The 14902-nt window shown below is 40.7% G+C and overlaps 1 protein-coding gene across 2 annotated transcripts in view; it reads left to right on the top strand.

Annotated features, from left to right (window-relative positions):
- Window positions 1-10589: 10589 nt before the first annotated feature.
- The window catches only part of UBE2W (ubiquitin conjugating enzyme E2 W), a 31612-nt gene continuing 27299 nt past the window's right edge, over window positions 10590-14902 (top strand). The window contains exon 1 of one of the 2 annotated variants that reach the window (XM_063327061.1): window positions 10590-10668. In XM_063327061.1, coding sequence (XP_063183131.1) covers window positions 10654-10668 — 15 coding nt within the window. In that variant the 5' untranslated portion in view covers window positions 10590-10653. Of the gene's footprint in view, window positions 10669-10752; window positions 10781-14902 lie in introns of those variants that run through there. The other variant, XM_063327062.1, reaches the window with a different exon arrangement.

Raw genomic sequence — 14902 nt, 5'->3', positions numbered from 1 at the left:
CTGCTTCAGCTTTGTTTTGATCAAGAAGCGGTTGTGGTCTTTCATGGAAAAAGCCCACCAACAGGTGGTGGGACTTCTTTATTGATGTATTAACGAATGGTGAATTTAGAGGGCTGAAACTCTCCTCTAAACTTGTTTGCCAGTGTAAATACGACTTTGAAGAGGTTTTTCTGGACAAAAACTAGTAACTTACATAGACTATGCAGTCTGCCCACGGAGGAGTTCAGTTCTGACAAATGAAATTTTACTCTGGGCTTGAACAATGCTTAGTAGACAAGCTGATGTTTGTCAATGTGGTGATAGATTAGCCAACATTTATTCACATCACGTACTTCGGCACAATTTATTGTGTTTAATGTGGGGATGTTTATGACTAGATTGGGTTTGCACGAAAAAGCTGAAGTGCATTGCGAGGCGATTGTCTGAAATCCTGTGTTTAGGCACTCTGGTCAGTGCTGTTAGTAACTCATTTTGAAGAGCGCTAAAATGATAAACAAAAACCAGAGATACCCTGTTATGCTGCTTTTGTTACAGCCATTAGGAATACCCTAAAAGGTCAAGGAATACCGACATGGATATTTTAGTCCCAACTACATTTCAGTCTGAGCGAGTCTGAAGTTCTTTGGCCATTTTTAAAACTCTTTAGGTTAATGACTTGAAGTTAAAAAATTATTTAGTTTAAAATTCAAGTAAAAAGGATGTCATTTTTTAAAAAGGTGGAGTGTTTTTTTTTTCCTTCCCCCACTTTTTAAGCATTCCAAAACAATCTCCTGCTAAAAATACATTGCATTTTATGATTCTGTACTTCAGCAGTAAGGTAAAATAGCTGGTTTAGTTCTGAATAATAATTTTGTTGGTTTTTTTTCTTCAGCTTAATGTATCATACAGTAGCTTTGAACACTCAGGAACCGCAGTAGTGTCCTAGAGCGCACTATTTGCAAAACCACCGGCTGTTAAAACTAACCTGCAGATTTCTAAGGGGGAGGGGGGCAGAGGGAATTAGTGCAATTTCCGTGATAGTGACATGGGTATGCTATTATCAGACAATTGGAACTTAACCACGCTTAACCCCTGAGTTCTAAATAAATTTCAAAATTGAAAATTTGTAAACCTGTGTTTCTGTTGATTTATGACTTTTCAGAGCAAGTATTCGTATGTGGAATCATAGTTTTCATGGCTATGGGGTGAGCAGATTGCTAAAATAATTAGTATTTGGGTAACAGGTGGTGAAATAGCATGTATAAAATTAACGTGGGTTTTTTGTGGTTCTAATGAGTTTCTTAGATTTCAAGTGTTTAGGTATTTTTGTGCTCCTCCAAATTGTGAGTATTTGCTTTCTCATAAAAGAAGTACCCAAGTACTAAAAAAAGATGATATTGCCCATCCTTGAAGAGGATATTTTGAAGACTTCATGTGTTCCCTAATACTCCTTTTTACTTAGTAAGCTAGTCCTGTATCTGATGGCTTGGATTCCAAACTGAGCTGCTGGTTCGGCCACAAAAAGTTGCAAATTCTTTACTAACGGTAAGCAATGGGGAAAGTCCTGCTGGGTTATGGGGTTTGATTGACTATAAGCCGCTGAAGGAGTCTCTGCCGGTCTCCCAACGTGAGATGGTCTGTGCACCCGGAACGATCAGAGCTCCGCTCCGCAAGACATGGAAGTCCTTTTTGGTGTTGAGGTTGAAGAAAGGAGGATTCACCATGCCATTGTATTCCACAGCTGCTTTGAACACCATGTCTAAAATGCAGTTCTTAAGGAACAGTAGTAAGTGTGGAAAATTGGTTGCTTTTGGCTGTGTTTTATCACTGTATATCATATTTCTCAGGATAAGTTTCAGTAGTGGCTGTTTGGTTTTTTCACCCTTTCTCGTTTTCACTCTTCCCGTTGAAATGGGTTTCACAACACCTGCCTAAATCAATTTGTTTATGTGATAGATAAAGTGGAAAAGGAAATTAATGGCACAGAAAACTTTTCAGTCTATGTTTTGTGTCCCCAGTTTCATTTGTTTTTTTTTAAGTCTCAAATGTTGCAGTATAATTTAAGGGAGTAACAGCTAATGCAGTGTCAACAAAAGCACAATGTTAGCGTGTAGGTACTAATGAGAAATAGCAGGTTTTCCTAGCTGAAAACTAAGGGTGAAGGCCGTGTGTAAACTTAATTTCAACAACTGAATAAGAGAAAAATAGCAGGAACTCATTACTTCAGGATTGAGTGCATTTGAAAATTAAGCTATTATGCTGGTTTTTAAAGAGATGAAAACTTTGCAATTAGCAAAAAAGGTATTAGGTGGTTTTTCCCATGGAAAAACTCAACTTTGAAGGATTTTTTGACAAATAAAAAACTGGGTTGGAGTTAGTTTTCTTTTTAAAGGTAGCTTATTACGTGGCAATTTTATGGGAAGAAACCAATGCTGTGACTTCACTGTGTGGCACAACAATCGAAAGAGCTAGAAAAAAAGCACGTAGTAGATTTTGTGGTTATTATCATTATTATCAGCCACCCATGAAGCTTGTTTGACTGTCATCACTAAGGCAGCACAGAGAAAAGAACAGTGAGCTTTTATCAAATCAAGTTTTAACAAGTGGTGTCTGTCATGAAATAAAACTTTGAGTATGTTACATCTAAAACGTAGATCGTGGTGCAGTCTTCTACGGGAGAAAGGTCACGGAGATAAATAAAAAAAAAAAGGAAAAGCTATTTCTCTGTGTCATTGCCATGTTACCGTTTTATGTTTACAGGATTTTCCTCCCACGCTACGTGGGAGGAGAATCAGAGATGCAAGATCGTGATTGTTCTTTGACAAATGGAGTACTTCAACGTTTTATCCCATTGAGCTTACGTACCCAGTTTTCAAGGTGTTAATCATGTAATGGTTTGTAGCCTCACTTGTTGAGGTTAGAATTGGAAAATTAAAATTGCCCCTGAAATATGTACTGTGTTTTAGATTGGTGAAAGTAACAACTTGAGAGTTTTTATATAAATTAAAATCTTACTGTACAGTGCTAAAGTTACTGGTTTTCAGAATAGTTTCGTGAGATGAGCGTTTTGGGAATACAGGCATGGATTAATGCTGCTCCTTATTTATTTGTTGACAGTTTCTTTCCTCAACCAGAAGTTACTTTGAAGTTAAAACCAAATAACTCTTTAACATCAATTCAAATTTAAAACTGCCTTTTCAGTTGAGAATTCGTAGCTAATGCTTTTCTTCCCATGAAAAAAAATACTACTGGTATCCTATTTGCATTTAATAGAAAACCTTTATCTCCAAAATCACTACTACACAAAACCATACGTAATACATAATTTGTGTCTTAGGTTGCTATAAATTCTTGTTACTCTGTCTAGTAAAACAATGGGATACTTGTTATGCAGGTTAATACACTCTTACATAAAGAGTTCTCAGCTTTGGTTGGTATCACCAAGCCTGAAAAATATCCAGGATCTAAATACATTTGGCACAAAGGATTTAATTTCTCATTTTATGCAGGGAAAGATCTTCCCGCATTACCATGCCAAATTGACATATAATGTTTTCCAGAAGTGACTCTCCATTTGAGTCAGAATTATTTGTAGCAAACTACTTGAAACACGTAAATGATATATCAATATTACACTAACATTTAAGCTGCTTTAACATAGCATAAGCTGCTTTAGCATAGCATTTAACATAGAGCACTTAAATAATGAAAAATATTTGACTTGTAATAAACAACTATGACTTAACAAGACAACTGCCTGAAAATATTTCGCTGAAATAGTCAAGTAACCGCTCATCCATTACGTTATCTTAACATAGCTCCATTTGATGATAGTTATATCCCATATGAAGTCTTGTCTTTTGTGAGGGACACTAAACAAACAAAAGCAAACCAATGGGCTGGAGCAGTGTCATCTTGGCGTACGGGCCTGCAAAACAAAGTTCTGTAAAGTCTTTAAGTTGTGTGCAGGGTCCGGTGATGGCAGTATGGTCTGATGTGCGGATGTGGTGGATTTGCTTCTCATCCCTCAGGAGGTGTGATAGCTTATTGCACAGCTGTAGAAGTTCCCCGAGAAGCCTCTTCTCCACCAATTTTATCTTGCTTCTAGACTAGCAAAACTAGTCTAGTCTAGTCTCCCCCTGTACTCAGCACTGGTGAGGCCACACCTTGAGTACTGTGTTCAGTTTTGGGCTCTGCACTACAAGAAAGACATTGAGGTGCTGGAGCGGGTCCAGAGAAGAGCAATGAAGCTGGTGAGGGGTCTGGAGAAAAGTCTTATGAGGAGCATCTGAGGGAACTGGGGTTGTTCAGCCTGGAGAAAAGGAGGCTGAGGGGAGACCTTATCGCTCTCTACAGCTACCTGAAAGGAGGCTGTAGCAAGGTGGGGGTCAGTCTCTTCTCCCAAGTAACAAGTGAGAGGACAAGAGGAAACGGGATTGGATATTAGGAAAAATTCCTTCACCAAAAGGGGTTATCAAGCATTGGAACAAGCTGCACAGGGAAGTGGTGGAATCATCATCCCTGGAAGGTGTTAAAAGATGGGTAGATGTGGTGCTGAGGGACATGGTTTAGTGATGTTTTTGTCAGTGCGAGGTTGATGGTTGGACTAGATGATCTTAAAGGTCCCATCCAACCTAGACAATTCTATGATTCTAAGACCAAACAGCTACTTAATTTCGAAAATTCCTTAGCAGTATCTTCTCTTCATTGGTTATTAAGTCAGAGTCACTTCCTAATATTCCTAATAACAAAATCAACTAGGTATTCACATACCTCTTGGGCTTACCTGAGAAGCCTTCAGTTCACAGGTTAAAAAAAAGCAACAAACCTAAATTACAGTTATATTTCAATCTTAAAGGTATTTATTATCACTGAGCAGAGTCTGAACCCACCTATTCGATAGAGACAGTAATCAACCTGCTCACATGGGCTCTGGAAACAGATGCTTTTGATGTGGAAGAACTAATAATTACATAACTGTGCACTTTTAAATAAATTGATCTATTTCATTAAGTGTATGTCCTACACAATCTTCATGATTTTAATTTTTATAGCTTTTATCTTTATAGGTATTTATTGTTACAGCCTTTATAAGATTTAAAGGATTACTGTTGCCAAAAAAACACGGCTTGACAATTATAAATTAATAATTACGGCATATTACCAAAACAGGCAATTCTACTCCTCTCCCTGTCCACACGTCCTTCTTTTTCCCCTGCAGCAATTGTCACAACTGTGTGTCAACAGAACAGGAGAGATTCTTTTCCTGATCTGATGGAAAATTATTTTGGTAGTTTAATGTTGCTGTGGATAAGCTGAAAGCCACAGATCCCGCAGCAACTGTAAAATTGTCAAATCCTATACAAGAGAAGAAATGGAAGCATATGACAGCTGAGAACATGATGACCCTCTTCTGCAGATGCCGCACTTGCGGCAGATCAGGAATAAGGTGAAACCTTTCCCTTAGCCTCCATTTATCCCTTTGAAAGTCCTGGGATGGAAGTGACAATGTGCCTGTTACTATCCAGAACTAAGATAGATAAAAATGGCACAAGCCATCGATGAAAAAGCTACATAATCACTAAGGAATAAAACAACAATAAAGTCTCAACAGGGCAAAAACATCTTGAAAATTTAGGGTATTTTTAATTTTAGCTACGTATACGTGTTCTTTTGTATTCTCAATATAATCTTGTCTTGGTTTGATTGATAATCTGTCTTGGCTGGGGGGGTTGGACTAGCTGACTTTTAAATGTCCCTTCCGACACAACACATTCTATGATTCTACATCTTTTCTTTGCATGATGCAGACAGCGTTTCCTGCAGGTGCAGCAAGCTCGTGTTTATCAGAAGATGAAGTCCCACAGACTTTTGAAACTCAGTGCCCTTCCTGAAACTGGCAGGCAGGAGTGGACAGAGAAGTTGGCGCAATTCCTTGGAGAGGTACGTAGTCCTCCATGCCCGTGAGATGTGGTCTCCTGGCACTGCAGGTTATGGTTGCTATGCCGCTGGAGTAACAAGGGGAGGTTAACATCATGTACAGTTCATTTCTGTGTGAGCAAGCTAAAATGTATAGTGGACTTGGACAAAAGAAATCAAGGTCCCGTGTTATTGCAGTGGCAGAAATTGTAAAGAAGCTGTCAGAAATAATTCAGTATACAGAAGAATGATACAGGAAAAAAAGGGAGAGCAGAGGAAAAAATGTTTGGTAATGTTTGAAAACATTATGGATAACGTAGGGAATGGAATATAAAATTATAAGGACCCTAATCAAACATATTTGACCTCTATGAAACTGGCTTGATACATCAGAAAATTATCAAATAAATGCAGTTTAAACATTATCTGCATTTTTTCTGTAAATGCAAGGTAATGCAAACTCTGAAGAAAAGTGGATTTTTAGATTGAACTCATGAATATTTACAGAAACATTTTAGTAGGAGGCACAATTTTCATGATTTGCTCTATAGGCTTTCAATATGTGAGTCATAATCATGTATTTGATCAGATCAGTGCAAGACAGCTTCTGAAATAATAAAGATAACAAATGAAATTCCTCTTACCCCTAAAGTTCTGAATATTTGGGACCTAGGATTTGTCATGGTTTTGGCCAAATTGGCCAATGGCCGGTAACAGATGCTCTCCCCCCACCTCTTGTACACGGAGAGAAGGAGGAGAGATAAAGAGATTTACGAGTTTAGAAGAAACTGAACTACTTTAATGAAATATTAATAACAGAATTAAAAGGAAATAATAAAATAGATACAGTATATACAAAACTGTATTAAACTCCCAGGATGACGTCACCAGCAGGCTCTGGGGAAGTCCCAGACTGGACTCAGCAACGGGTGGGAGCTGGATTCCAGAGCTGGAGTCAGGAACACACGGATCAGGATCAAAGGCAGATGAACAGGCAGGGTCCTCCTCAGACGCTGGCCATTGAAGAAAAAGACCTGACCCTTTGATCCCTCAGCTTTTATACTGAGCATGGGGCAGATGGGATGGAATAGTCCTGTTGGTCAATTTTGGGTCACCTGTCCCATCCACTCCTCCCTGCAGGTGGGACCCCTCTACGCTTTTCCATTTCTGACCCTCCAACGGGTGAAAAAACGAAATTATCTGACCTTGGTTGTTATAGCAATAAGTACAAACAAGAGCCTCTCTGTGTACCATCCCATGGCACTAATTGTAACCATTGGTCTTATCACTCTGAGAACAAACCATTTTCAGCACAATATGCTGTTAATTTCAGAGAGTTAGAAGAGGCCTAGCTAAGAAGTAAAATTACTGAACAGAAAATTGGTTCTGTTTTACCTCAATCCAGGACAGACTCCAATCCTTGAAGTCTCTGGCAAAACTTAGATTGACTGGTGCAGGATCAGGCTGCATTAGTCTAAAGCTTGCTTTTTTAAAAAACAAACAACTGTTGCATTGGCTACCGCTACACCTGCAACAGATTAGGAAGGGTTAACTGCAAAAGTGTTTTCTTCTACATTTTGCATAGGTAAAGGTCAACACTGAAATGAACAACAAATTACAATATAACCAAATCCTTGTGAAATCTACCCACTCTGGGATTTTGGGCCTCTCATCGCTGAGATTACTGAATAACTTAGAACAAAGAATACTATGAGCCATCACAAAATCAAGAATGGAACTGTATTTAAGGAAGAAACTACTGATTTTCATATAAAGTCTTTCCAGGAGTCTGCTAATAGTGTTTGTTTTCCTATTGCACTTAAGGGATTGAATCTCTGTAGCATTATGCACTGTACAAAAACACTTATTAAGAAGCACTTTGCAAGTCAGGTTACTGAGACACAGGGAAATGGAAAAAACCAATAAAACACAGGGTAATTCTCTAGCTACCCCTATTCCCATGATGATGAGGAGCTAAAAATGTTGCATATATATTAGGCAATTGCGTGATACTTTAAAAAACAAAGATGTGACAACAGTTATAAAAGATACCTTTGGTAGTCCTGTAAGAATAAACTCTACTCAAAGTGAATTTACGGATTCTAGTCACAAGTTTCAGCTGCAGAGTAACTCTTTAGCTTCTTTCTTACATATCCAGTTAAGTTAGGGTGGGTAGTAATTTGTGCTTTGTTGTTTATGTGAAGGGCACATTGCCCCTTGCTTTTCATGCCTGCTATCCTTAGGAATGGGATTTGCAGCGTAGATTAAGTTATCTCAGTAAACAATATTTCGGTACAAAATGTGGTAGGTGCCTTGTTTTTAACATTGCAAAGGTGTGTATGATAGGAAAAAGACTTCTCAAACATAAGGACAGTTAAAAGCTATGACTTTTTGCTAAGGTGGCTTTTCGTACAGAGATAATTTTTCTTTATTACTGAGTAGAAGTCGTATTTGTACTGATTACAGTTAGCTTAAGACTACAAAGCCGATCTTTCCATGCAAAACCAGCTTGCAGTCTATGAAGTGTGCTGGCATTCGTAAGCTTATGCCTTTTCGTATCTTCTGACCTTGAACAGGGTTTTCTGGAACAGGGTTAAGAAACTGAATATAGCGGATTGAAATCAGTTTTATCTCACTGTGATTATATCAACACTGATAGTCAATATGTCCATGTTTATAGCCGAACACATGTCCATTGCTTAAACTTGATGTTCTTGCTATCTTTGTAGCATATGGCATTAAGAAATGTATTTTAGGATAAACATATGTTTGGATCATGCAAAACAACAACATCTAGTAAAACAGAAATAGCGATGTTCCACTTAATGCTCTAACAGCCTAACTTAGTTCTGAAGAACCGCAGGAGAAAGAAACCTCTACCAGATCTAAATGTCTACTTAATGCAATAAATCCTCTGCAACCTAAACGGTGTTGCAAAATCCTATAGTACATAAATACTGACTTCCAGGGAAAACACACACAAGAAGACTCTTCTGACTTAGTCAGTAGAGCAATGTCAGCTTGCACAGCGTCAGGAGCCCATAGTTTGTGACTGAGAATTGAGGCTGAATTTAGAGGACAAAAAGTATAGGATTCGGTTTACATTATGATACTTTTTCCATCCTTACTTTTGGTAGGCTAGTCTCCTTTCCTACTCAAAAATTGACATAGACTTCATTCTGTCATCAGCAAATTCCCGGAAAGCCAAGAGGCTCCTTCCCTTCTGCAGCTACCTCACAGGAAAAGGACACTACTGCTGTTTTCTGTTCTTCCCTTTATGCAAACCCATAAGTTTGCGTGCTCATTTTAACATCGGCAACACAGCTGACACTAGATACAAGTTGGAAGCTGATGCCATGTTGTGCTGGGTTTTTGTTTTCCTCCAGTTAGCAGTTTTCAAAGTTGAGGATGCATAAAAACATACTGGATGGTAAAGCTTGTAGGTAGAAGTAGTATCTTGCATCACACTAAATAATGTATATGGAGAAATTAGGCAGCCTTTCAGATGCACACTCCTTGAGGTCTAAAATGAAAGAGGATTTCAAAGGTAAATACAAAGTGAGAACAATTGTTCAGTAATTTAGATGTGTATCAATTAGGCCATCTCTGATGGAAAAATCAGGTGCTACCGATAGAGCAGAAGTGACCCAAGGGGGGTCTTTAGCATCATGAGAAAGTCTGGGTGTGAAGGGAAGAGAAAAAGGTGCTCCAATGTTTTTGGAACATACAGTGAGATCAGCAGGGAGATGGGAGATTATAATGAGGTATAAAATCAGTACCTCTATTAACTCGGATTTACATATCCACTAGGATTATGAGTTTTATAGGTTTGCCTTTGGAAAAACATTTTGTCAAGTTATCTTGAGGATCTGTTAGGTCTAAAATACCCGCTTTATGAAAAGCATTTCTCCAAGTTGCGTTATTTATTGATTGCATGCAGGTTGCTTCTAGTGAGCGGTGCTTGTGTATTTTCACCTGCACAGTTACCACAGAATCATCCAGTGCAAAGGACAGAGGATGTTCCAGTCCAGGAAAGCAAAATGTAGCATCGGAAAATGCTCCCATTTAAAATATACCCATGCTAATTTGGACATGGGATGCCACCAGGCCACCACTGCAGAGAAGTCACAAGACCCGTGGCAGAGTAGCACGGGAAGCACAGAGTAATGTCTCCCCTTGCCTGGAGAACCGTCCGTCACCCCAAGACGCAGTCAGGCCTTCTCCCACACCAAACCAGCGGCAGCCCGAGCCCAGGGAGGAGAGCGGGGCCGGGCCGGGCCTGCTGAGGATCCCTAATCCGACCTTCCCGCCAGGAGAGCCCGCAAAAACCCCTAAAAGGGCACACCCGGCATTAACTAAATCCCTTAAAGACTCTGGACGCGCACAGCTAAAAACCTTAACGGAGAGGCCGGGCGGGGTGTCAGCCCCCCCCAAACCCCCGGCGGCGCTGATGACCGGCCCTAAGGCCCACTCCCACCGCGGGAGACGACAGGGCTCCCTCCCCAGCCGTTGGGCGGTCGCCTCCCTGCTGCCGCCGGGCGAGCAGGGGGCGGGCAGCACCAGAGGAGCCCGATGATGGGCGGAGGGGTCACCAGTAGCCCAAGGCCGTCGGTAGCCCAAGGCCGCCACCCGCCCCGCGCATGCGCGGCCGCCCGGCCGGTGGGGCGGGCACGTGACCGGGGCGGGGCCGGGCGCGCGGCGCTGCGTCTGTGAGGGCCCGGGCCGGCGGCGCAGAGGGGAGGGGGAGGATCCATCATGGCGTCCATGCAGGTGAGGAGCCTGCGGCGGAGCCGGGTCAGCGCCGGGGCGCGGGGGCGGGGGCCCGTGAGCCGTGAGCGGCGGCAGCGGTGTCCCGGAGCCGGGAGGAGCCCGTTCTCCCGGGGTGTGTGCGTGGCGGTGCTCTGGAGAGCGGTGCGGGTGGAGCAGCCGTTGGGGCAGCGGTTGAGGGCGATCGGTTGCGCGGCGGCTCCGGCGCAGCCGCGAGGGTTAGGGGCGACGGGCGGCCGCTCGGCGCGGCCGGGGAGGGCAGGGGGGAGGCAGGGTAGGGCTGGGATGGAGCTGAGACCCTGAGGGGCGAGGCCGGGCCCCGGCTGCGGCGGGGAGGGGAGGAGGGAGCCGCGAGTGAGGGCGGGCGGGGCAGGATGGCGGGCGGAGGAGGCGGCGGGAGGCGCCGGGTGTGGGGGGGGGGGGCGAGTTGCCTCAGGCGATGTCCCCTCTCCTCGGGAAGGGCGAAGGGATCCCTCTCCGCCTCGGCAGGGTTTGAGGGGGCCACGGCTTCGCTGGCCGCCGTGGGAGGTGACGGGGTCGTCCCCCTCTGCCGGCGGTGTGGCTGCAGCCTAGCGGGGGGGGGGTAGTGTGCGTGTCAGGGAGACCGCCTTGGTGACACCGTGAGGACGGTGCCGAAGGATGTGACCAACAATCCTATTTTCCCGGGCGCTTCTGGCACCGTAATTCTGCTACACGGGGATTCTGGGACAGACAAGTTTTGTCCCAAGCCGTGTGCCCCTGTTGCCCGTGGAGTCCTTTTTCTCTCCGTAAAATGAGATTGTAGTGTGGTGTCAGCCCTTTGGACAGATAATGTCTGGTTTTACTTGGTTGGATGGGGTTCCTGTAGGTGAAAACATGAAACATCCTGCTGCTTGACAGGTATTTCCAGCTGAATTATTTATTCATACCTTCTCCGGAGGAGCTCTTAAATAGAGGCTGCAGAAATTGCTCTGGAAGAATGGATCACTTTCACTGTGTGTTGCTTTGAGTGGGTGGTGATTTATTATGACTGGGGCAGGAGAAGAGATCGCTGGGTTTTGTGACAGTGGCCCCTGTCTTTTCTTATTTCACCTGTAACTGCTCTGCTTTTTTTCTGAATTTTTACAGTTTTCCGGTTTTTTTTTTAGATCTGGATGATCTAGTACTTCTGTTTTCTTTCTCAAACTGCTGCTTTCTCTTTGTTTTTTTCATTTTGGTGCTGTATAACTTATAATTTTTGTCACTAGTAATGGAACAGCTGAGAGAAAGTGTACAAACAGAATGAAATTAGTTGAATTGTCCTGATAGCCTGTATTTACCATAGCTAAAAAGAGTTAAAATGTCAAGGCATTGAACTTCATGGGGTAAAAATTCTGTTTATGAAGTTTAAAAGCATCAAAAAAACCCATGGTGTGTCTTTCTGAGTTACCGAAATGAAATGGGATCAAGAACTTGAACGTACTGTACAGAATGTTCTGCATTTAGCAGTCGTTTAGACAGACAGCCTGATCTGCCTTCGTTTTATCAGCTCTGTCTGGCAAATACGTTTTTGTAATGCTGTTCTTTTCATGCTTGTGGAAGTCTGAACATTACTGCAAAAGAGAGGCAATTTATTAAGCAGTATCTCTTATAAAACTGTGACAACTATAGGGAAATAACAGTTGTGAAACCTGAAGGAGGCACTCTGTGGGACTCTGTAAACCTGTGCTGTGTTGCTGTCTCTGGCCTAGTAAATGACCTTCTACAGTTTGCCTCACCCTCATTCCTGTTGCTCCCTGTGTAAAGGGATAATGTTTACAAATTAAATGAGGTTGTTTAGGATACATGAATGACAAATGTTGCCTAAAAGTAAAATAAGTTATGTGTGGAGGTAGTACTCACTTCCTGAAAATACAGATATGGTAAGTCTGATGTTGTAATTGCTTTAATTTTAGAAATACTGGCTGTAAGATTACAGTTCGTTGGTTTGTTTTTTTTGTGTGTTTTTTTTTTTTTCCAGATAGTGTTCTGTTGTCTTTTGATGAAAGAGTCAAGGAAACTTAGGGAGTATTTTGTCTTTATGTTGCTAGTTATATAATGTTCTGAGGACTTTTTTCTGAGTTTAGTAAATCAGTAATTTAGTAATGTAGTTTAACAAATTGGAAACAGAATTGGTTGGGATTTATTTTTTTTAAATAAATAGGAAGCATAAATGAAAAATTAGTAAGTGAACTGTAAAATTAGTAAGTTTCTCAATAGTAGACACCTTCCCAGGTGAGCAAGACTTCAGGGCTCTGAATTCTTCTATTAACATTTAAATCTTCAACACAAAAAACATTTTACAAATGTTTTTCTGTGTGGATGTTTTTTAATGGTAGTTTCGTGTAATGCTTTTCTTCTAGAAAATGTTGACAAGATCCTGTTTTGTTTTCTAACCACAGTGTTGTCCACAGTGGTGGCTAATTTGGCACTGTTAGATTGCTTTAAACCTGTTTTGCATAACTTTAGGCAAATGATAATTTTTTCTTAAAAAACAAACAAACAAAACCCCAAAACAAATCTTGAAGAAAAAAAAAGGCATTTTTTCAAGATTTTTCCCAGAAAAAGCCCAAGCTTATGCAACTTTTCTGGGGAAAAAAAACAGAAATATTCTGAAAAGTTTTAAGTAGTGAAGAACAAGTGAACTGAATGGATTTGCTTTAGAAAATTCAGTATAGCATCTTTAGTAAGCTACAGATAGCATAAAAATGTGGTAAATACTGAAGAAATAATAAGCAATAAACAGTAGTTCTCAGAACAGCTGTAAACATAGAACTTGCATTAAGAATAGAAGATCGGGTAAAAAATAGAACCAAGGAACTTCAGTTGAAAAATGTATGGAAAATATATAATTGCTATACAAAGTGTTAGATAATTAAGGCCTTTCCCTCAAGTCACAGATAACAAGTATTTGCGTCTTAAACTCGGAAGATTGACTTTATCCATAATGCTGACACTCTACTACCGTTTCACCTTTTCCCTCCTTTCACTTTTAATACCAGATTACTTCAAACCCTGAATTATGACTGGACATATTTTAACAGTTTTGACAAACACAGCTGTGGGAACAGGTTTAGTTTTGCATTTTATCACCAAAATAACCTTTGGTTTTTCCTTCAAAGTTAGACACATGAGATTTGTACAAGTAGATATTTAAATCTGATTAAATACAGAGCTAATGTAATTAATGACACAAACAGCTTTAGTAAAGAGTGTAGAATAATGTTCGCCTTCACTTTATGTTATCAGGATATTTTTTTTTTTTTGTCCTTGAAAACTGCCTATTGGTGGGCCACCAGCAAAACACATGCACACATCAAGTGCTGCTTGAAAAGTCATGTTACAGCAATAGAATTTTTTTTCCAAAATGTATGTCTAAACAGGCATTTAATAAAATAATTGTGCTAGATGGCAAAGCAGAATTCATGTTAGCTTGAGATCACCAGGAGCTTTTATTGCAAAACACAAGCCAGTAGCAATACAAAAGCTTCCCACAAGTTTCACGCCAGTGTTTTCAGCCAGTGGGGTAGGGGATGGGGAAAATGTATGCAAGCCACTGAAATCTCAAGAAAAATTGCATTGTAATTACATTATAAGAAAATATTATGCTCTGGATATGTCTGCTTTTGGTTAAACTTCCTTGGTTCTATTTCTTTACCTCTTCTACCTCTTATCTTTTCTAGTCTCAGTGGAAGTTCTGTGTTTCCAGCTGTTCTCAAAACAATTGCTTATTGCTTGATCTTTCTTCAATATTGGCAGCATTTTTATTTAATAACTTGGAAGTAATTTTCTCTTATTTGACAGCTTTGTCCAGGAAAAAGTTCTAAATATTTTTAATATATCTTCCAAAAAAACCCCAACAAACCCAACCTTAAGTGAGGAAAGCCGTCAGTCGACTGGAACTTCAGTGGTGATGCACATGTGTTCTGTACTGTTGAATGTCACAGTACAGGGTGCTATTTATGTTATTTCAATTAAAATATTTTAAAAAAATAAAAAGAAAATTAGTGTTTAATTATATAACTAGTTCTGGGATATAAACACAATTAAATTATTGGTAGCTAGTAACAACTTGAACTGTTTAGTGGTGCCATTGGTGTAATACTGTTGAAGATGAAGATTTCAATCATTTTTAAAACTGAAAAATGCAAGTACTGTGATTGAGACCAGAATGAGTGGAGGCAAAAAGCGTTTCTCCTGTCCACTAAGATTCTTAGTCCTTTATGTAACCTTCAGTTAT

Source organism: Chroicocephalus ridibundus, chromosome 2 (assembly GCF_963924245.1).
Source record: "Chroicocephalus ridibundus chromosome 2, bChrRid1.1, whole genome shotgun sequence".
In the NCBI taxonomy this organism is placed as follows: Eukaryota; Metazoa; Chordata; class Aves; order Charadriiformes; family Laridae; genus Chroicocephalus; species Chroicocephalus ridibundus.
This window is presented reverse-complemented; position numbering and strand designations above follow the sequence as displayed.